Consider the following 23,681-nt stretch of genomic DNA (forward strand, 5'->3'; position numbering starts at 1 on the left):
TTCATTCTTTCACTGTCTGAGAGAATCATTGTGGTGCTATTTAAACCCTTGTATGTGTTAAATTATACAGTTATCTTTTCAACATTGAATCAAAAATAATACATGTAACCCATCTAGGGATTTACATGTTTTCTTTTGCTCATAAGAGTTGAATTTTAAGCATAGAATTAGCAAGTAGACTACATAGCCGAAAGTATATGGACACCTTACCTCACACCGTGTGCTTGTTGAACATCCCATTCCAGATTTAGTTCCTCTGTTGCTGATTTAAGAACCTCCACTCTTCTGAAAAGCCTTTCCATTAGATTTTGGAGCATGACTGTGGGGATTTGTGTCCATTCAATCACTAGAGCATTAGCAAAGTCAGGCACTGATGTTGGGTGAGGAGGTCTGGGGTGCAGTCGGCGTTCCAGTTCATCCCAAAGGTCTTCCGTGGGGTTGAGGTCAGAGCTCTTAGAAGGCCACTCGAGTTGTTCTTCTCCAAACTTGGCAAACCATTTCTTCATGGAGCTCGCTTTGTTTGTTCAGGTAACAGTACTGAATGAATATTAACTAAAATGTTCCTTAGTCTATAATGGAAGACTCCTGGAAAAGGATGTTTCAGTTTGTACATTAAATGGATTTATTTATTAATGCAAAAATGCAAAAGATATTTGAAGTATTTTGATGATTATATGTCAAATGTCATTATTGGGGGTTGGGGCAGGCAAATGTGCTGTTTTTGTAGGTTATATTAAGGTTTTAAATTAGTTGTGGAATGACACTTAACGTCTGTTTAAGAGGTCTTTAACTTCATTCATATATATAATATATATATATATAGGTACATCTCACAAAAAATATTATATTGTGGAAAGGTTATATTCCATAATTTAATTTAAAAAGTGCAAGTTTCATATATTCTAGATTCATTATGCATGAAGTGAAATATTTCCAGCCTTTTTTTTTTTTTTTTTTTTTTTTAATCTTGATTTCGGCTTACGGCTCATGGAAATAAAAAAATTAGTATCTCAAAATATTACACTAAAGAATTTATAATACAGAAATGTTGACCTTGTGAAAAGTATGTTAATTTATGTACTTGGTTGCGGCTTTAATCCTTTTGCATGAATTACTGCATCAATGTGGCGTGGCATAGAGGCGAGCAGCCTGTGGGACTGCTGAGGTGTTCTGGAAGTGTACGTTGCTTTGATAGTGACCTTCAGCTCGTCTGTATTGTTGTGTCCGGTGTCTCTCATAGATTCTCTATGGGGTTCGGGTCAGGCGAGTTGGCTGGCCAATCAAGCACAGTAACACCACGGTCAGAAAACCAGTTACTAGAAGTTTTGGCACTGTGGGCAGGTGCCGAGTCCTGCTGGAAAAGGAAATCAGCATCTCCATAAAGCTTGTCAGCAGATGGATGCATGAAGTGCTCTAAAATCTGGTAGACGCTGCATTGACTCTCAACTTGAGAAAACACTGGACAAACACCAGCAGATGACATGGCACCCCAAATCATCACTGACTGTGGAAATTCACACTGGACTACAAGCAACTTGGAGTCTGTGTCTCTCCACTCTTCCTCCAGACTCTGGGATGTTGATTTCCAAATGAAATGCAACATTTACTTTCACCTTCCCAGTGTTTGTGGTTATGTGTACTGAACCAGACTGAGAGATTAAAGGATCAGGAAACCTTTGCAGGTGTTTTGAGTTAACTAGCTGATTGTAGTTCTTCTCAGGTCAACATTTCTGTATTATAAATTATTTATTCTAATATATTTGGGATACTGGATTTTTGATTTCCACGATATTCACATTTTTTGAGATGCACCTGTAAATATTTGTAAGTATAGTATCAGTGGAATCCCAATCATGGAATCATCCCTGAACATTTATGCAGAGCCCTGAAACTGAAAAGGTTTCAACTTTTAGGAATTCTCAGCCATCCACAGAACCTTCTTAGTGAAAGTGTCTTAATTTTAAGGTCAAATACAGGAAACTGTGTATTTAATGTTCATACACACTCAGTTGTTGCAGACTTTTATTATGAAGTAACATCTCAAATAAAGACACTGTCAGGTCACTTAAAGAAACCACAACTCCCATGATTCCTAGCAAGTCTGACCTGAATCCTAATCTCCAGTTTCACATCATTTCTTTGTCTAAAAATAAATGTTTAGTCACAAACACAGCTGCATGTATGAAGAAAATGAAGGAAGGTTTTTGAGTGCTTGTACTAGTTGAAGTTAGGATCCGGTTGGATTAAACCATTCAGTAGGGGTGATGGACTATACCACTGTAAATGATCATATTTCCCATAATAATACACTAACATAAATATGGATTCACCTGCATTGAGGACGTGTTTTGGAGAAATTGGTGAGTCAGGCTTTTCTCTGAATGTAGAAAAGATTCATTTCCTGCTTTCCAGGAAATATTGACTGCATATAATCTGAAATATAATCTTTATTTTGAAGGAAGACAAGTTTGTTAGTCTGATTTGCATAAATTTTGAGAAACCCTGTGGGCTTCTACTGGTAATGTGTTACCTTCTATTGGTGGCATGTTATGTCTAGTGGATACCATTATGAACCGGTAATGGTAATGGACAAATGGAAACCATTAGAATTTCTGTGATGGTTTCTATTGTTGTTTTGTTTGTTTTTTGGTTTGGTTTTTGTTTGTTTTTCAGAAGGGATATTTGTCCAAATGTATGTTTTCTATTCCCAAAATTAAAATTGAAAAATGATCACCCCTCCACTTTAAACATAAGCAGGAGAAGGGTTGGAGACACTTGTTCCAATGTGCAGTCTCCTATGCACATTTCAAGTACTTCATATTCTTAAGCTTATGTGAACTGTCCTCTTATATGGGTAAATCAAAACATTTCTGTGTTGATTTACACGTATATGTGAGTCGATTTGGATTTGGACTCAAGTACTCACAAGGAAAAGTCAATTTTCACAAGAGCTTGGCTTTTACTAGTATGTATACCGCACAGCAAATATACCTATCAAGCCTCATTTATCAAGCTGGATACGAGTGTTTACATGAGAAATTTGCTATTTATGAAAATCCTATAAAATCAGAAAAACAGTTCTTAGCCTACTCCTGCTTCTATACACACATCCATCCATCCATCTTCCATACCGCTTATCCTTCCTTCAGGGTCACGGGGGAACCTGGAGCCTATCCCAGGGAGCATTGGGCACAAGGCGGGGTACACCCTGGACAGGGTGCCAATCCATCGCAGGGCACAATCACATACACCCCCACACACCCATTCATACACTATGGACACTTTGGACATGCCAATCAGCCTACCATGCAAGTCTTTGGACTGGGGGAGGAAACCGGAGTACCTGGAGGAAACCCCCGCAGCACGGGGAGAACATGCAAACTCTGCACACACAGGGCCACGGTGGGAATCGAACCCCCGACCCTGGAGGTGTGAGGTGAACGTGCAGATGCAAAAACACATCCTCATGCTAGTTCACTAGATCAGGGACTAAGAAAACCATTAATAAAATTCTGTGAAAACCAGTAATTTCATGCCAATTCCAATCAGCCTACAACGCATGACTTTGGACTGGGGGAGGAAACCGGAGTTCTTGGAGGAATCCCCCGAAGTACGGGGAGAACATGCAAACTCCATGCACACAGGGTGGAGGCACAATTGGAACCCCCAACCCTGGAGGTGTAAGTCAAACGAGCTAACCACTTAGCCACCATGCCCCCTCAGTCCATCCATCCATCCATTTTCCGTACCACTTATCCTACGCAGGGGAGCCAGGAGCCCATCTCAGGGAACTTGGAGCACAAGGTGGGGAACACCCTGAACAGGGTGCCAACCCATCACAGGGCACAATCGCACATATATACACACACTACAGACAATTTGGAAATGCCACTCAGCCTACAATGCATGTCTTTAGACTGGGGGAGGAAACCGGAGGAACCCCTGAAGCATGGGGAGAACATGCAAATGCTGTGCACACACTCAGGATGGAGGCAAACATGCTCTTTGCACTTTGCTTGTTTAGATACTTGTTAAACCACAGTTCCACCTTAATAAGACTAACAAGTCCAGATTCTTAATGCCATAAAAATCTTAATTGTGATAGTCCTGGAAAATTCTTGCCTCATAATGTTTTGCTATTGCTATAACTTGACCTTACATACCTAAACTCAACCATTTTTACCTCTGAATCAGCTGCTGTCTAATCACTGTATTTGTCAATACCCAAATTTCTGAAATATGCAATAATGAATAATAATGTAGCACGAGGTCTCCTACACATTTCCTATAGGCTTCTGGTCTGAGCGGACACCAGTGCATGAGGCTGCGTCTTCAGGACAGGTTGAGAAGCTGCAGCTTCTGGTTGATAGTGGTGCTTCAGTAAACCTAGCGACAGTAGACAATATGACCCCGCTCCACGACGCCTGCATACAGGATCACGCAGAGTGCGTTCGAGTGCTTCTGAATGCCGGCGCACAGGTGAAGTGTTGTCTCTTCTCTCTGGTCTTAACTTTGTATTGTGATGTAATAATATAAAAACAGAGATGGACAACTTAAGTCAATGTTTCACTTTTTTGTTTTTTTGTCTCACTAAACTTTTCTCATAGAAGAATAACAGTTTGACAGCATTAAAATATTTTGATTTATTGTGAAATAAAAATATTGTCCCTGTGTGTGTTGTGTTTAAGGTGGATGTACGGACTATTCATGGTAGCACTCCTCTGTGCCATGCGTGTGCAGCAGGCAGTGTGGAGAGTGTGAGACTGCTTCTGGAGCATGGAGCTTCAGTGAATCCCTCCCTCACGGCCCTCACGGCCTCCCCACTGCATGAGGCCTGCATACGAGGTGAGACTTGCACAGGGAGCAGAGAGTGTATACGTACATTACCGGTCAAAAGTTTGTGGACGCTCGACTGAAATGTTTCTCATGATCGTTAAAAACCTTTTGATCTGAAGGTGTATGATTAAATGTTTGAAATCAGTGTTGTAGACAAAAAATATAATTGTTCCAATATTCATTTGTTTCATTAGAAAACTTAACATTTTATTTACAAAAAAAAATCTTTTTTTAAACGGACGACTCGGAGTGAAATATTCCGAAAAGCAGCTGATAAGAGTCCAGTGTACGTGTGAACTCCTTTAATACTGTTTAAAAAGCATCTCAGGGAAATGCCTCAAGAAATCAGTCAAGAAAACGGCAAGAATACATTTCTGGAAATTCTAGGCAAAAATGGCGTCTACTGTGAAGATGCGAAAATATTTAATTATTTTGATTGATTTGGGATTTTTTATCACAACATAATTCCCATCGTTCCATTTGTGTTACTCCAGAGTTTTGATGACTTTATTATTATTATAAAATGTGGAGGGAAAAAGAATAAAAATAAATAATGAGTGTGTCTATATACGCGTATATTCAGTCATTGGTGTAACCATGAGGATAATGTGTATTGGTGAGATCGGCACATGCACTTATATACCACTAATAGCATGTTGATGGAGATAATTGCACATTTTGGGTGCAGGTAATCCAGAATGTGTGAAGCTGATTATATCAAAAGGAGCCCTGCTGGAGGCTTTCGACATTCACTTTGGGACGCCGCTGCACAGCGCCTGCGCTAAAGCACATCTGGAGTGCGCCTTACAGCTGCTCAATGCAGGTGAGAAGGAAAAAGATAAGAACAGCTACTGACTCTTCATTGAATGTTTTATTATTTTATTATGTTGTACCACACCGATGTTGAATTCCCTATTCCGATCAGTCAGCCCGTACAGGATTTCACAGAGTTTTTTTTGTGATTGTTGCGGCCATAATTGCTTGATTTTGCTGCGGCTTTTTTTCAAGTTGCGATGCAAGTTGTGGAGTTTTTTGCGCTTTTTTGCAGAAAACTACCTGAATTGCCGGAATTGCAACTGCACGAAATTGTTCTTTCGCAGTGATGTTTGTTGGTAAATGAGATCTTTTCACACGTGAATCATAGAGGGCTTCGACTGAATGTGCATTGTGATGACGTCACATGACGAGTCTTGGCCCAAATCTGTGGAAAATCTGCAGTAATTTTGAAAAAAATTCCTCCGAATATTGCGGCATTTGCTTGATTTTACAGTCATTTCTGCAATCGCACAATCCTGAACGGTCTGATCTATTCATTTTCTATAACAGTAGCTCTGAAAGTAGTTCTGGCTACAAGGCAAATCACAGATTTATAGTAATGCACTCATTCTAATATGTTGTTGTTTCTATAGTAACAGCTAATTCTCAGGGACGCGCCACATAATCTAAGCCTGATAACAAACAGCTTAACGAGTTGTTATTTATTTGCGGATTGAAGTTTCTATAAGGAGATGTTTTTCACGTTCATGGAAGGAGTCTCCGGTGTCAGTGCTTTGGAACAGTTTTCTGCCATGGGCGGGATTTCATGACAGACACAGTACATTCATTAACATGAAAGCTGTTTTTTATTATTATTTTAGTCTTACTAACTTGAAAGAGAGTGAAAAAAGAGAGGTGAGGGAACAACTTTTTTTTTTTTTTTTTTTTAGATGTTATATAACTTAAGTGATTACAGGAACTAACTTTGTTCCACAACATTATACGTAACTATAAACAGATTTAAAAAAAAAAAAAAAAAAAGGACACTGTATCATTCTTTAATTAATAAAAATGTCACTGTTAAGAAATTGCTGTGGTATAAGAGGAATAAAATACTTCAAGGCATGCTGTTATAAGGTCAGAGTAGTAAAGGGAACACCTCCCCATCGTTGATTATTTTCCTATAACAGCACACTTTGTCATGTTTTATTCCTTACTTAGGGTAGAGGCTTAACAATAATGACATGATCAGCCTTTTATGCTATTTTTTAAAGAGCTTGACAGTCATATTAGAACAAAAGCATGTCAAGCTGTTTTGACTTCCTTTTTAAAAGAATATTTTGAAATGGAATATTTTTAAAGGTGCCCGTGTGAATGCCACAAAGTTCCATGAGACGGCTCTGCACCACGCAGCGAGAGCGGGTCGGACGGACCTGATTGAGCTGCTGGTGGAGTTTGGTGGAGACGTTAACGTCAGTGACAACATGGGACGGAAACCGATAGATTACACGGCCCCTGGATCCCCATCTCACATCTGTCTACAGCGCTATGAGAGTGAGAATACATTTACATTTATTAGAAAATGCTTTATGTTGTAAATGCAGTCAGTTAAAGGTATAGTCCAGTGTTTTTTTTTTTTGTGTGTGTGTGTGTGTGTGTGTGTGTGTGTGTTTTTAACTTGATGTCTATGTACTGTATCTGTAGCATAGTATGTATGACGACCACAAATAAAAATTTTGTCATGTTTCCTTATACAGCCCCAATTCCAAAAAAGTTGGGACGCTGTGTAAAATGTATATTAAAATCATAATGTAATGATTTACAAATCTGATAAACCCATATGTTATTCACAATAGAACACAGAAAACGTATCAATTGTTTAAACTGAGGAAATGTACCACTGTAAGGAAAAAACAAGGTCATTTTGAATTTGATGGCCACAACACGTCTGAAAAGTTGGGACGGGGCAACAAAAGGCTGGAAAAGTAAGTGTTACTAAAAAGAAACAGCTGGAGGTTAATTGGCAACAGGTCAGTAACATGATTGGGTATAAAAAGAGTATCTTAGAGAGGCAGAGTCATTCAGAAGTAAAGACGAGCAGAGGTTCACCAATCTGTGAAAACTGTGTCTACAATTTGTGGAACAATTTCAGAATAATGTTCCTCAACGTAAAATATCGAAGACAATGTAATATCTCATCATCTATAGTAGATAATATCTTCAAAAGACTTTGATATTATGGACAAGGGTGAAAATGAATACTGCATGCCCGTGGTCTTCGGGCCCTCACGCGGCACTGCATTAAAAACAGGCCCTGGGACAAAGCTCATTTAAAATGGACTGAGGCAAATTGGAAAACTGTTCTGTGGTCAGACTAATCGAAATGTGAAATTCTTTTTGGAAACCATGGAATCCAACGCATCCACTAAACTAAAGAGGAGAGGGATCATCCGGCTTTTTACATTTACATTACATTTACATTTATTAATTTAGCAAAAGCTTTTATAAAAGCAAAAGCACTCAGTTCAAAAGCCTGAATCTCTGATGGTATGGGGGTGCATTAGTGCCTATGGAATGGGCAGCTTGCACATCTAGAAAGGCATCAATGCTGAAAGGATATAAAAAGGTTTCAGAGCAACATATGCTTCCATCCAGATTCCATCCCATCTTTACTTCTGAGAGACTCTGCCTCTCGAAGATACTCTTTTTATACCCAATCATGTTACTGTGTTGCCAATTAACCTAATTATTTGCAAAATATTCCTCCAGCTGTTTCTTTTTAGTAACACTTACTTTTCCAGCCTTTTTTTTGCCCCGTCCCACCTTTTTTAAGACGTGTTGCAGTTTTCAAATTCAAAATGACCTTATTTTTTCCTTACAGTGGTACCTTTCCTCAGTTTAAACATTTGATATGTTTTCTATGTTCTATTGTGAATAACATATGGGTTTATAAGATTTGCAAATCATCGCATTCTGTTTTTATTTACATTTTACACAGCATCCCAACTTTTATTGGAATTGGGGTTGTACTAAGAAAAGAACAGAAAACCTGTCTACAATTATAATGGAAGTAACATTACATTTATATTTATGGCATTTGGCAGATGCTCTTACCCAGAGCGACATATACAGGGAATCATATACAGTAATTGCTATTGTCGTGTGCGTTCCTGCAGGTTGTCCTCTGTCTCTACAGCAGCTGAGTCGTATCACACTGAGGCGTGTCCTGGGCACCAGAGCGCTGCAGGTCATCACCCAACTAGACATCTCACAACGTATCATCAGTTACCTCTGTTACAGCTAATACAGCTAAACAACTTCATGCGAGTTGATTGTGTTTCTGTGAAAATGACAGTAATGAGTATGAACTTGGTTAGGAGGCTCAGGGGGAAAATATGCTCAACTAAACATTTTTATGCTGTGACCAGCTGCTGGTTGTCTTTAAATATGCTGCAAGGAATATTTTCCATTGTCTTAAGGTGCATCAATCAAACTGCTTGATGTAACGTGCAAACGTTTGATTTAATGTGCAGAAGACATTTAATCCAAGTTTGGCTTTAGGTTTGTTCCTTCAGAGATAAGCCCGAAAAAGAGTCCCATGTCTCATGTAACGGATAAATAATTTGTGTAGAAACTCTGTAAATTGTGATATTATCAAAAGTAAGTGCTGGATTCAGAACGTTGTACAATTTTGGGATTTGTTTCCTCAAAATGAGGAACCTTCAGTCACAACTTTTGCTTTGTCTTTACCTACATTTACATTTACATATTCATTTAGCTTTTATCCAAAGCGACTTACAAATGAGGAAATACAAGCAAAGCGATATATCAAGCGGAGAACAATACAAGTAGTGCTGCCATACAAGATCTTTTAATTGACTTCTAGAGACGCAGAATGCGTAGAGCGAATTTTTATTTTCATTTTTTTTTTTTTAAATATAAGTGGGGGAGGAGTAAGTTAGGGGTTAGTTAGGTGTTCACGGAAGAGGCGGGTCTTGAATTTGATGCAGGCGGATACAGGAGCTGCTGCATTCTGAATCATCTGATAAATAAGTTAATCAATTTAAGCTAGATAATGAATAAATTAACTAGAGACTGAAAACTTTTTTGAGTTGTAAAATTTAGGGGTTTCAACAGGAAAACTACTAAATTAACAATCGTGTTTGTAGATAAACTGTAAAACAATGATTTCAGTTGTTGTTTTTTTTCCCATCATTTCACCTGCAAGTACAGTTAGCCTGTAATTAAAGTTTATATCTTAACATTTTTCAACATTGAAGATGATATGTATATAAGGTTATGGGGGGCGCATGATGGCATAGTGGTTAGCATGTTTGCCTCGCACCTCTGGGGTTGGGGGCTCGAATCTCATCCCTGCCCTGTGTGTGCAGAGTTTGCACGCTCTCCCTGTGCTTTGGGGGTTTTCTCTGCGTACTCCGGTTTCCTCCCCAGTCCAAAGATATATGTTCTAGGCTGACTGGCATTTCCAAATTGTCTGTAGTGTGTGATTGTGCCCTGTGATGAGTTGGCACCCCATCAATGGTGTCCCCTGCCTCATGCCCCGAGTTCCCTGGGATCAGCTTCAGGCTCCACCGCAACGCCATGTAAATGGTGGATGGGTTATATGTTAAATTGTTTGTTAGATTTGTATTTTGTTAGAATTTATTATATTTTATTATTAAATTGTAATATGCATTCAAAATATCATTTGGGGAACAGGGTCATAAATTCAAAATGACCTTTGGCAGTCACTATTACAATATCACTGAAAATAAAAGAACACCGGACGACAGAGCTTAGCTTTCTTCTTCACGTTATCTTCAGGAAATTCAGATGACGCAACTTCCTGTTGATTTATGGAACATTCTAGATATTTCATAGAGGTGAGGGTGTTTAGGTAACTGGGTCGAGTGAACATTATGGGATTCAAATGTACATTTTTCATAACCTGTCAAGCACGAGGTGGTAAATGGATTCACACATTAATGCAAAAATGAAGATTTAAAATATATATATATATTTTAATAATTATAATTCAAGGTCAAATGTACCCTGCTGGAAAAAAAAAAAAACTTATAGAAACCATCATACAATTTGTAATACTTTATAATGGGTATTGTATTGGTTTGAATGGAAACTGTAATGGTCCGTGTGGATCTCTATTGGTAGCCTAATTTGTTGCCTTGTATTGGTGTCATGTTATGTCTAGTAGATACCAAGGTCCAATAATAGTAATAGCAATGGTTATCTGATGATTTGTAATGGTATTTTTAGTGGAAACCATTAGAATTGTGATGATGGTTTCTATTCTATCTCTTTTTTCGGCAGGGTAGGTCTATAGCTATAAGTTATGAGACACATATGTCTTTGTTTGGAAGTGCAGAATCAGTGGGACACTTAGGGTTGTATTTTGAACAGATGGACTACAACCCCCATATTTCCCGGAACAACGGGAACATGACCACGTGATTCACACACGGCGTTTGTAAACACGGCGTGTTTATGCGGCTTTCCAACTGAATACTGAGCGGTCCCTAAAGCGCGTTTCATTTCACTCCTGTTTAAAGTGAAAGATGGAGGTGGAAACAGGAAGGCCGTATTTCTTCGGTGATATCGGTAAGTGAAAACGCTTAAATGACGGAGTCATGATAACAGCGCCATGCTCTTCCCTCCATTACAGCGGGACGTGTTTAGTAAATGACATTTAAAGCGGATTGCTTGTGTAAACACGGAAATCGAATTTTTTCATTGTGATTATATGATGATTAATTGCCATGGCTTCTTATACTCTTCACATGAATCCATGTTTTATTTTTAGTCAGGTGTCAATAATATTCACCTTGACCTAGTGACCTGTTTTTACTATACAGTCTTAAACTGTATGATCATTACTCGTGCAGTATGATCACTCACTCACTCACTCACTCACATACATAGATACATACATACATACATACATACATACATACATTCAGTAACAGATTTATTCTGGTCAGACTGGTCTTGCATCCTGGGAACACTGAACACAAGGTGGGAATTGACCCAGCACTAGACACACACACACACACACACACACACACACACACACACACACACACACACACATTTACATTTACTTACACACACACTCTCTCGCACACGTGCATTTACTTACAGACACTTGCATTTACACACATGCATTTACTTACACACACACACACACACTTGCATTTACTTACACACACGCTTGCATTTACACACACACTTGCATTTACTTACACACACTTGCATTTACACACACTTGCATTTACTTACACACACACACTTGCATTTTCTTTCACACACACACACACACACACACACACAAAATTACGCACACTTACACACTTAGACTTCAAGTAGTCAGTCCACCTACTGGCATGTTTGTGTGAGGGGGAGGAAATCAGAGGAAGCCCAAACAAATCTGAGGAGAACATGCAAAACCCCCTACACACAGTAACCCACGCTAAGGGTTGAACCAGAAATCCTGGAGCTTTGAGGGCTTGTGATTCAATTCAATTCAAGTTTATTTGTAGAGCGCTTTTAACAAGGTTCATTTTCACAAAGCAGATTTCCAAAAAAATATAAATTAAAAAATTTCAATATAAAACATATCCCTAATGAGCACATCAGAGGCGACAGCGGCAAGGTAAAACTCCCTGAGACGATATGAGGAACTCTAAAGGGAACCCACTCTCATCTGGGTGATGCCGGATTGTGCAATTATAAATAATTCCTTTCTATAACTGTGTACTACATGTTCAATAAAGAGCAGTTGTGTGACTGGGAAATTCATTATAGTTTTCAAATGAAGTCTGTTTTGTTGAAGTTTTCAGCTGGTCACTGTTCAATACAAATCTGTTTGTGGCAACTTGGTGGTACCCATACACCACCTTACTGCCCCTTGTAGGGTAATAGCAGTAACAAGATGTCTTACACTCTCTGTCTGTCTGTGTGTGCATTAGGCTTCTGGTCGGAGAGGACAGAGGTACACAAGGCTGCATATCAAGGCCAGGTGTCCCATCTGCAGTCACTGATCCAGAGTGGAGCTTCAGTCAATATAGTAGCTGTCGACTCCATCACTCCTCTCCATGAGGCAGCTATCCGAGGACAGACACAGTGTGTGAGGCTGCTGCTGGATGCCGGAGCACAGGTTACAGTCATGCACACACAACACGTACCTTTGCTAGACACCATCCCCTCTGAAATGACTGGAACAGCAAGGCCAGTTCCTTTGTTTTTGCTGGAGACTGAAGACATTTGGGTTTGAGATCAAAAGATGAATACGAGATATCATATTCATATGAAAGTCAGACAACCCAATTTGTAAGCGAGCAAAAATATTGGAACATGTGACTGACAAATGTTTCTTGTTACTCAGGTGTGTCCTGTTAGATTGACTGTTTAAACAATAAATGGCACTGGACATCTACTTTTGTTTTTAGCGTTCAGTTTAACATGTGAAGACTGCATTTGTTGTTAAAAAGGATAAGCCAACATGAAAATTAGAGAGCTGTCTATGGGAGAAAAGTAAGCCATTTTGAAGCTGAGAAAAGAGGGATAATCAATCAGAGGCATTGCATGAACATTGGGCATAGCCAATACAACAATTTGGAATGTCCTGAAATAGAAATGAACCTCTGGTGTACTGAGCAACAGACGCAGAATAGGTCAGCCAAGGAAAACAACAACAGCTGATGAGAGCTGGGAATTTAAAACCCCAAAACAATAGTCAGTGGCGTCATCAACAACGTCCACAGGACAGGGGGTACTCCAGGTTCAACCCCCCATCTCTGAGTTACTCATCAGTTGATAACTTCTAGATCATTCTCAACTTTTAAGAAAGTAGAGATGATTGACGTGTTTGTCTTGTTCAGACAGAACTTTGAACCTGGTCTTTAATTCCCTGCAAACTCTTCCCCAATAATCCACTAATTCGCCCTGTTTTTTGTTTGTTTGTTTTTTTTACCTAGTGTATGTGCTATAAGATCATTCCTGTCCCAAGTAATGTACATGTGGTAGACTTGGAGAGAAAAAGAGCCAAAAAAAAAGAGAGCCTGATAAGGGAAAGAGTTTTGTGCACAAGTGATAAAGAACTTGTTTTGCAGTTGTTTGACAACATTAAATGTATTTATAAATGGATACAAAGTACATGTCATTCTTTAATGTATTCCTTGGCAAACTGCTGTGGTATTGGAGAGATTCAAACAACCTCGGAATGTGCTGTTATGGGAAAATAATTTTATGGTGGTAACAGTAACAATTCTCCGTCACATCACACCTCCCTGTTGTTGATTATTTTTCTACAACTGCAACTTGTCAGTGTGATGTGAAATTTGAGTTTTGGTGAAGTTTTCTGTTCTAATTCTAATGGAGAATGACAAATGTTTCTTCAGTAAATCATTGCACAGGTGAGCACAAATGCTGTTCACTCGTGACATCATCAAAGTGCGGTCTTGTCCCAATTTGTACTAGGTTATAGTGTCCATCATGGAGGCACGTGAATGGGTTTTTGGGATATACAGTAGAACTAGGTGATATAATCTTGTGTTGTGAATAAACTGAGAGTCACCACACTATATTATATTTGAATATCGAGTGCTTTTGTGCTGTTTTGCAGGTGGATGCGAGGAACGTGGATGGCAGCACTCCTCTGTGTGAGGCCTGTTCTGCTGGGAGCTCTGAATGTGTGCGGCTCCTCCTTGAGTACGGGGCAAAGGTTAACCCCGCCCTTACTTCTCGCACCACATCCCCACTACATGAGGCCTGCATTGGAGGTGAGGATCAGAGTCACACACCATATTTCCAACCCCACGAGAGTGAGATTCGCAGGGCAGAGTGATTACGTGACATTCGTGTGAGTATGTGTTTGGGATTTGCAGGAAACGCTGAGTGTGTAAAGCTCATGATAGCAAATGGAGCCAGTCTGGAAGCCTATGATCTGTACAACGGCACTCCACTTCATGTAGCCTGCGCTAACCAGCACATGGAGTGTGTCAAAGTGCTACTCAATGCAGGTAGAAGCAAAAAGCTGTGTCTAAAAGCATGACCTATTCCCTATCCCCTACTCCCTATTCCTTCAAGCAGCAAAGACCTTTTTTCTTCCTTATTTGAACACTAACTTATTGCAGTGCATTGTGGGATTTCAAGTGCACTGTATATTCTCCATTGTGCGTTTAGATGTGATTATAAAGTGGGCAGCTCCTGAAATAGTGCAGTCTGTAGTACGGTGGTCACCAACCCTCTTCCTTGAGATCTACCTTCCTGTAGGTGTCATCTCCAATCAAAATCTAGTTGATCAAGAACTTCTTAAGGCAATGATTAGATGGTCAGGTGGGCACGATTATGGGTGGAGCTAAAGTCTTTAGGAAGGTGGATCTCCAGGAACAGCATTGGTGAGCACTGCTGTAGTAAATATGGCATGATTTCTGGCAATAGGAGCAGTTCGGAAGCGTTTTGGGATGTGAATTTGGGAAATTGGCCTCATATGAATGTTTTTTTTGTCTTGCACATTTGTGTAAGGAGCGAAAGTAAACGCAGTCCGGCTGCACGAGACAGCGCTACACCATGCAGCAAAGGCCAACGACGTAGAAATGATCAAGCTGCTGGTTGAGTTCGGGGCAAACATCTACGCCAAAGACAAGCACGAGAGGAAACCCGTCGACTACACCAGGCCTGACACACCCGCTGCTCTGTGTATGCAGCTTTACGAGAGTGAGTAACATACTGCTTTAATGTTAAAGAAATGAAGAGGTTTAAGGGCGCTATTTTACGGATTATTGTATTGTAAATACAGACCTAAGTACATTAGGTCAAGGGCTTTGAACCAGAGGAACGCAAGTAACGTTTTACAGGAGACGAAATAAAATGAGACTTTACTGTTATAGGATCGGGGCGGGACACTAGCGCAGCAGTGTTTGATTCCAAGCCCCTAGGTTTGAAATTGCGCTTAGGTGGGTGTATATGTTTCACTGGCCACTTTAATAGAAACACCTGCTCATTTATGTAATTATCCAATAGTGGCAGCAGAAAAATACATAAATGCATGCAGATACAGGTCAAGAGCTTCAGTTAATGCACACATCAAACAGCAGAATGAGGGGGAAAAAGGCCAAATATCGTTGGCCATTCGTACGATAAACAAAAAACATTCAGAGTGACGGTTCTGCAGATCAAAACACCTTGTTGATAAGAAAGGACCAGAGGATTATGGACAGAATTGTTTGCGCTGACAGGAACATTAAGTAACTCGGATAACTACTCTTTACAACCGTGGTGAGCAAAAAAGCATCTCCGAATGCACGACACACTTAACCTTGAGGTGGATGGGCTGCAACAACAAAAGACCACATCAGGTTCCACTCCTGCCAGCCAAGAACAGGAATCTGAGACTACAGTGGGCAGAGGCTCACTGAAACTGGACAGGTGAAGACTGGGAAAGGACCAGGTGGTTTTTATTTTCCTCCCTCCATATTCATGATAGGCTGAAGGTGATCATTAGGAGGAACTTTGTGATGATTTGTAGAGACAAGCATAGTCAAACCATGCCTGCATTATAAATACCCTCCACTATTTTCCCTTTTAATTTGTCACCCATGTGTGTGTGTGTGTGTGTGTGTGTGTGTGTGTGTGTGTGTGTGTGTGTACATATACACATTAATTTACCCAAATCTTCACTCTCATTTTTTCAGTTTGAATCAGCAATTCCGGAAATTGCCACCAGGTGGCGCTCTTGGTTTAATGTTTAACATTTTCTCTTTGTTTTTATACTTATTATATGAGAAGTGATTTAATAATAACAGATAACAAATGAGCAGAATTAACATAAAGACCTAAATAACAATGTTTGACACAGATAGTCTAGGATTTTTTCATGCCTCATGGTTTACCGTACTAGTATACAGCAGCTACTACTCTCGATTCTGGACTTTACATTACGTTTCTGCTTGCTGTTTGTGGTGACTTGTAATCCAGTGTGTAGCCTTGGTGCTAAATGGGGTGTTTTGGAATAAAGCAGGAATAAACAGAACGAGGATGGAGATCAGATCACATATCCATTTCGAGTTAGGAAGAACAACCTGTGGAATGTTTCTCAGGGCTGTCTCGTGAGGTCCTGTGGCAGACATATCTTAGCAGCACATGCCCCAAAACATTATTAAAGAATGTAAACTGTCTCATGCAGGTGCTGTGTTCTGGTAACGCTCTTATGAATGTGTCTAAACATACGTGACATTTTAGTTAATTGACTGCTAATGGACTTGGAGATGTGTAATGGATGAGTCTCAAGACAGTGGCGTTGACCACCCAGATTTAGTATGATTTTATTTGGGGTTTTTTTTCCCCTGAGCCAAGGTTTTCCCTACAGCTGTATTTCATTTTTTATTTATCATACATGTACACTGAAAATGAATTTCAGTCCAATTAATGTATCAGAGATTCAAACATTGCTATCAAGAAAATTCTAGCAGGCAGAGAGGAAAAACTGAATTTTACAACAAAAACCCTGGCATATATAGGTAGAGAAGATGGTTGATTATATAATATAAATATACATGTATATGTAATTTATTTAATTTTTTTTTAAGAAAACAGTGAGACAATATTCTGGTACTGGTTCTGGTATAATAAGCAGCTTCTCAATTTTCTTTCTGACTAAAGAGACCACAGCCCCACCTTTCTTGCTTTCTATTGACCCACATGACCAAGGTTCATTATTTCAGAGTTCAAAGCTCTCCACTGCCAGAAACAAATATGTCTTGTACGTCCTCTGAGATGCAGGGCATGGTGGCTTAGTTGTTAGCAATCCTTCCAGGGTTTGGGGTTTATGCACACACTCCTGGGCAAAAAAAAATCGAAATATTAAGCTTTTAATGGTCTTAATAACAAAACATTGGTCAGGAAAATTAGCAAGAATTAAACAAAGGTAAAGTAACTTAGTATGGGATAGCTCTTCCCTTTGATTTATTTAAATGTTTAAGCCTTGTGGGTTGGTTAGTTAGTCTCTGGATTACTGATCAGAAGGTCGGTGGTTCAAGCCAAGCTGCCACTGTTGGGCCCTTGAGCAAGGCACTTAAATCTCTGTGCTCCAGGGGCGCCTTATCATGGCTGACCCTGCGTTCTGACCCCAGCATCCTAACAAGCTGGGATATACAAAGAAAAGAATTTTGCTGTGCTATAATGTGTGTGAGACAAAGGCTTTTTCTTCTTCTTCTAAACGTCAACCTCACGATTGCTCTGTTTTGATACTCGGCTGCTATGTGCGTTCCTGCAGGTTGTCCTCTGTCTCTGCAGCAGCTGAGCCGTATCACACTAAGGCGTGTCCTGGGCACCAGAGCGCTGCCGGTCATCACCCAACTGAACCTTCCCAATTTCATCATTTGCTACCTCTCATACCTGTAAGATCTCCACACAAGCACACACACTCTCTCAGGGCTGGTGTGACTCAGAGCTTCAGTACACCTTCAGCAAAGTTATATTTCATACCTGAACATCTTTCTTTATATTTATTAGCTAACTATTATTCGTAAGGACATTCATGATGCACTTGAATACTCCGTGCTTATAGCACATCATGGTCTTTTAATGTACAACCTAATTGCACGATTAAAACATGAACTGTTGTAAATATCAGTGCAAAGCACTTAAGACATCCTCGAAGCTGTTTAGCAGTGAAAGCCAGAGGACAGAGAAGCTTCCTGCACAGAGGACCTTCTCTGAATGTGATACACGAGACTCAGAAGTGGCAATACATTAGTTACCTTGACTACAGCTGTGTAGCCTGAACAACACTAGACCAGCCTGAAGCAGATTCTGGCAGCTTCATCTGAAACGCGTTCCAAACGGAGTCCACAGACCTGACAACATGCTGTAAATTCACAAGCGACGATGATGTGCTGGGAGTGAGAGACTGCAGGCCCAGTCAGATCAACATCCTTATTTTATCAATATCCGCATTCTTTCCATATCACCGTTTAGAATCTCTGCTTTTGTGGTACGTTTCGTGTTTACATGTAATTTTACTGCAGTTCTACAGCATCGTTCTGGTGAATAATATCACGGATATCATGGTGAAACATCATCATCATCATGATATTTAGGTTTGGTAACAGCATGCTGGCAAAATAGCAATGAACTTGTTATAAGTCCTGTGAAAAATCGATTCTGACATCCTGTCAGGCACTTTTTAAGTTCCGCTTGCATTATAGAGGAGGTTTTTTGGTTTTGTTTTTTTTTCCTTTAAACTGTAGTGTTTTTGTCGCATAGTAAGTGAGATACTGTACAGCATAAATAGACCTGCATTATTTTAGCATCTAGATGTTGAACATTACAGTAAGAGGGCAACCACACAGCAGCCTATTATACAGTATTCTACACAGATTTGTAATTCTATATTAAACTAGCTACATTTCTATTATGCACAGCTACAGTAGGAAGATGAGGCATTCTTCTTTCACTGATGTATAGCAGTGCTCCCATTTGTGTTTTACTGCCCAAAACTATAGCACTTTTATACCATACTATATGCTGTTGAATTCTCTATTCTAATAGATCAGAAGATGGTGATTCATTTTCTATAACAGCAGCTCTGACATTAGTGCCGTCTGTAATTCAGATCACAGGTTTATACCGATGTGCTCATTTTAATACATTAACATTTCTATGGAAATATCATAAATAGATTTGAAAACCAACAAGTATTTGGGAGGAGCCTCCAGTGTCAGCACTTTGTAACAGTCCAAGATAAAGCTATAACTTTAGAAGGCGTAATTATATTTATATTTTTTAACTACACGTGAACATACACAAGCTGGTTGCTGCATGTATCCTGTGGGTGTTTGGAGGATTGCTTGTGTATGTCCTGAGACACGGGACACAGGAAGGAGTTTCACAGTGTAAGTAGCATATATGTTGCATGCACTGACTCGAGCCTCCTAGCCTAACCGCTTAAACAAAAGTTCTTCTTCTTCTTCCTGTTCTTCTCATACCTGTTGTTGTCGTTGTTGTCGTTGTTGTTGTTCTTCTTCTTCTTCTTCTTCTTCCACTTCCTGTTCTTCTTCTTCCTGTTCTTCTCATACCTCTTCTTCTTCCTGTTCTTCTACTTCCTGTTCTTCTTCTTCTTCTACTTCCTGTTCTTCTTCTACTTCCTGTTCTTCTCATAACTCTTCTTCCTGTTCTTCTTCTTCTTCCTGTTCTCATTCCTCTTCTTCCTCTTCTTCTTCTTCTTCCTGTTCTTCTCATACCTGTTGTTGTTATTCTTCTTCTTCTTCTTCTTCCTGTTCTTCTTCTTCTTCCTGTTCTCATACCTCTTCTTCTTCTTCTTCTTCTTCTTCTTCTTCTTCTTCTTCCTGTTCTTCTCATACCTCTTCTTCTTCTTCCTGTTCTTCTTCTTCCTCTTCCTGTTCTTCTTCTTCTTCTTCTTCCTGTTCTTCTTCTTCTTCCTGTTCTTCTCATACCTGTTCTTCTTCTTCCTCCTTTTCTTCTCATACCTGTTCTTCTTCCTGTTCTTCTTCTCTTTCTTCCTGTTCTTCTCATACCGGTTGTTCTTCTCTTCCTGTTCTTCTTTTTCTTCTTCCTCCTCCTCCTCCTCCTCTAGTCAAAGGATTCCTGAAATTCGTGGGCGCTGCAGCACACTCCGCACCCCTACTTCCTGCATCCTTGTCCTCAGAAATATAATGTATAGCAGCAGTAATAGAGCACCTTGTGACACTGCGTCTCAGACTCACTAAACAAACCAGCATTGTGTCCAAAAATCACATACTTATGTGCTATTCTACATAGTTATTGAGTACTGCTTTTCCTATTCCGTTTAGTGTTTGAAACGTTAAAACCTCTCATGTAGCCTTCAAATCTACTGAGATGTCTGTTTTACATACCACTTGTCTGGATTTTCTAGATTAGAAAAGACTATTGAATGTAAGGTCAGAGATTTTGATGTGAGATGAAGATCATGGCAACAATCATGACAACGGTGGAAAGTTTTTAAAATAACCAAAACTCTTCAGTCTGTTTAACATGACTGTGCATGAAATTATTTTGCAGTTCGACTTAAAATCCAGATGGGCAGGGATGTTTTGGCTCTGACTTGCCATTTACTGTACATTGCTTTTAATCTTTTACATCAAGTATAAACCAGCAACCTGTTTTCTGCCATTTGGAGAGTCTTCACTATGGAGGGCTTTGTGCTTCATGATGTCTCTGTAACAAGTCAAGCTGTGTTGTTGTGGTTTTTTTGGTGTTTTTGGTCTTATTTACTTCAAGAGCAAGAAAACAATAGGCTGGTGATGAAAGGATTGTTTATAGCTGCTATAACAGAAGTGACAGAAAGGTACTAAATTATTATCACTAATTATAAATGGATAAAAAAGTATAATGTGTTTGTACTCTAAAAATTTTAATCTTTGGCTGTGGTATAAGAGGAATAAAACACTTCAAGATATGCTGTTCTTAGAAAATAATCAACTTGAGTGATAATATTTGTAGAAGTAAAATGATCAGTGTGCCAATGCGAGTATCTTTAGAACAAAATCCTATATTTAACTAGTGCTCCGTTTATCCCCATATCAGATATCACCATGTCATCGTTGCCCAGCCCTAATCCCTAGTGTCGCCATATAGAGGCTTTCACCAGAGCACATTTCATACACGCAGTATTTTCAAGCGCTATTTATTTCAGCACTTAAGGCTTATTTCACTCAATTTGTGCTCCAAAATATCCTCCCACTCATGCTCTTACCGCTCGCGTTCTCTTTTTATTGTATTTCCTGGAATTGCAGTGCAGTGTTTACAAATTTTAGTTCATATCTGAAACTGAAGCATGTGCTCTAATTGAGTGGCTGTGACCCAAGGGACAGACATCGAAGAATAGATTTAAAAATGTTCGAACTTGTGATGTTGTGCCATATTGAACCATTATGTGTCATTACTGCCAAAGATTAAAGGAGCGGTCACACCGGATTTATGCCTCTCTATTTTATCCGCCTGGGTGGAGTAGAAATAAGGCAATTACAGCCTAGAGAGCTACCGTGTCATGATTTAATGGTAGCTCTCTACGTTGTTTGTTTTTTTGCAGTTCTGCAGGAACAGACATTTTCAGTGTTTCTTTTACATTAAAACTTTATTTTATTTTACCTCGTATTTCATCACTGTCAACAGGAGTGTTTATAGAGATGATATATATATGAATATATATATCTGACAACATGCTGTAAATGTCATATATATATATATATATATATATATATATATATATATATATATATATATATATATATAATGAATTAAAATTGAAATTCTTGTAAGAAGGATAGTTAGAGGATAAATAAGTGGTTTCTTGTATTATTATTATTGTTATTATTATTTATTGGTTTTTTTAGTATGAAATTTCAATCCTTATTTGTGAAAACGTGTCATGAAAATTTGGTGGTTGTATTGATTTAAGAAAGAGTCTGGTCTGCTTAAGGCATCATCTATCTACTCCGAATGACCATTTTTAAACACTTAGGCCTGTGCCGTTTTCTCGTCTTAGTGTTTTTAATCGATTTCATGGCATTAGTAGTTGATTAATTGAATCAGACTCTTCTTCCAGGCTCATGAAGTTCCTTCTAATCCCTGCACATCCCCAAATCCTCTGCGCTTTTCTCATAAACAACTTGAAAACGCTCTATAAATAACACACTGAAATGGTGCCGAACCCGTCCTCGTTTAGATTTGAGTGGAGAAAATGAGTTTTTTCCTTTTCTTGTCTGATCTAAAGGCCCAGGAGGGACTATGGCACATTGGCACTTTTCTAAACAGACTCGATATAAATAAGTCTTCAGGATGAAGGTCTTTTCTCGGTAATATGACCAGCTGCTTTTTAAAATTGATTTGTTTATGGATTTATCTTATAAACTTAAAGAGAAGAGGCTGGTGAAAAAACAACTGTTTATAGCCGTTATAACACAACTGATGACAGGAACTAACTTGTTTGGTTGACGTTTCACAACATTACATGTTACTATAAACAGATAAAAATTGTTGACAAGTTGTTGTGGTATAAAAAAAAGACTAGAAAACAGTCTATAAATAACTAGCACAGCTGAAATAGCTCCATTTCTTCTCACCGAGTGGATGAGTTGGTCCAGGGGGAATAAAATGTGGATGGATAGAACACATGGAGAAATAAATGTCCTCATCATTTGTTCAAAGTTGGCTTGAATTATTGGCACCCTTCATGAAAATGATGAAGAACATCCAGTGAGTGATATTTAGAGTTTAGTAATAGAGGGATGTTTCTGCAAAACACTGATTTCAACATTACTGGCAACACCACAATTAAAATGTGATTTGAAGCCAGGTGGAGAGAGTAAACAGCTGTTCTGTGATTTTGGGGGGTTTGGACCTCTCCATCGTGCAGTTATTCTCATGCATAATGTTCCTGGCAAACAGTTCAAGACTTTCAACATGTATGTAGGGTTTTTTCACATTAAGATGTGAGCAACTTAATGAGTAAAAGCAACAATAGATTTTATGGAAACCAAGAGTAATTTTTGTTTTGTTTTGTTTTTCCAAGTTTGCATAACAATGTGCATGTATTTATTTTAAATATTCCTTAGGTGCAGTAATTATTTTGCCAGGTTTTTTTTTTTTTTAAGAAAAAAAAAAACATTTCCGCTGTTCTTTGGCTTGAATCATCGGGCCTCCATTCTCAAAGTGGATATGGAAATAGATTTATTCATATTTCTTTCATAAGAAATGTGTTGTTCATGAAAAGCCAGGAAAAAAATTTGTATCCTACGAGAGCTCCTGAGTTTGTGTAAATTATATGGAGACTCAATCATGTACACCTCAGTTGATTGGCTTCAAATCTTAATACAAATGAATATATGGATTATACCGTCAGGTTAAATTACACACAGGTTTAATGAGCGTTTTGTACACACAACTTTGTCATGTTATATTCCTGACTTGAAAGGAAGCAATCATAAATTTGGACAAAAGTAATAGCACCCTATAACAAGTGATAGAGTTGGTATGTGTCACACTGCAGTGGGTGAGCTGCATTACTGGAAGATTTAGTGCATGGCTCTTTC

General features: G+C 39.0%; 2 protein-coding genes across 3 annotated transcripts in view; both read left to right on the top strand.

The window, feature by feature from the left end:
- Window positions 1-1,970: 1,970 nt before the first annotated feature.
- On the top strand, window positions 1,971-10,372 carry asb13a.1 (ankyrin repeat and SOCS box containing 13a, tandem duplicate 1). The gene is made up of 6 exons (XM_017494315.3): window positions 1,971-2,360; window positions 4,292-4,479; window positions 4,689-4,845; window positions 5,525-5,659; window positions 6,955-7,146; window positions 8,769-10,372. Exons 1-6 carry the CDS (start codon window positions 2,321-2,323, stop codon window positions 8,894-8,896), a joined length of 840 nt encoding a protein of 279 aa, XP_017349804.1. The 5' UTR covers window positions 1,971-2,320; the 3' UTR covers window positions 8,897-10,372.
- Window positions 10,373-11,029: 657 nt separating this feature from the next.
- asb13a.2 (ankyrin repeat and SOCS box containing 13a, tandem duplicate 2) overlaps window positions 11,030-23,681 on the top strand; it is a 34,146-nt gene continuing 21,494 nt past the window's right edge. The window contains exons 1-6 of one of the 2 annotated variants that reach the window (XM_017494719.3): window positions 11,031-11,208; window positions 12,576-12,763; window positions 14,231-14,387; window positions 14,493-14,627; window positions 15,133-15,324; window positions 17,882-18,005. In XM_017494719.3, the coding sequence (XP_017350208.1) occupies window positions 11,166-11,208; window positions 12,576-12,763; window positions 14,231-14,387; window positions 14,493-14,627; window positions 15,133-15,324; window positions 17,882-18,005 (839 nt within the window). In that variant the 5' untranslated portion in view covers window positions 11,031-11,165. Of the gene's footprint in view, window positions 11,209-12,575; window positions 12,764-14,230; window positions 14,388-14,492; window positions 14,628-15,132; window positions 15,325-17,881; window positions 18,006-23,681 lie in introns of both variants that reach the window. The other variant, XM_017494721.3, reaches the window with a different exon arrangement.

This window comes from Ictalurus punctatus, chromosome 19 (genome assembly GCF_001660625.3).
Source record: "Ictalurus punctatus breed USDA103 chromosome 19, Coco_2.0, whole genome shotgun sequence".
Classification (NCBI taxonomy): Eukaryota; Metazoa; Chordata; class Actinopteri; order Siluriformes; family Ictaluridae; genus Ictalurus; species Ictalurus punctatus.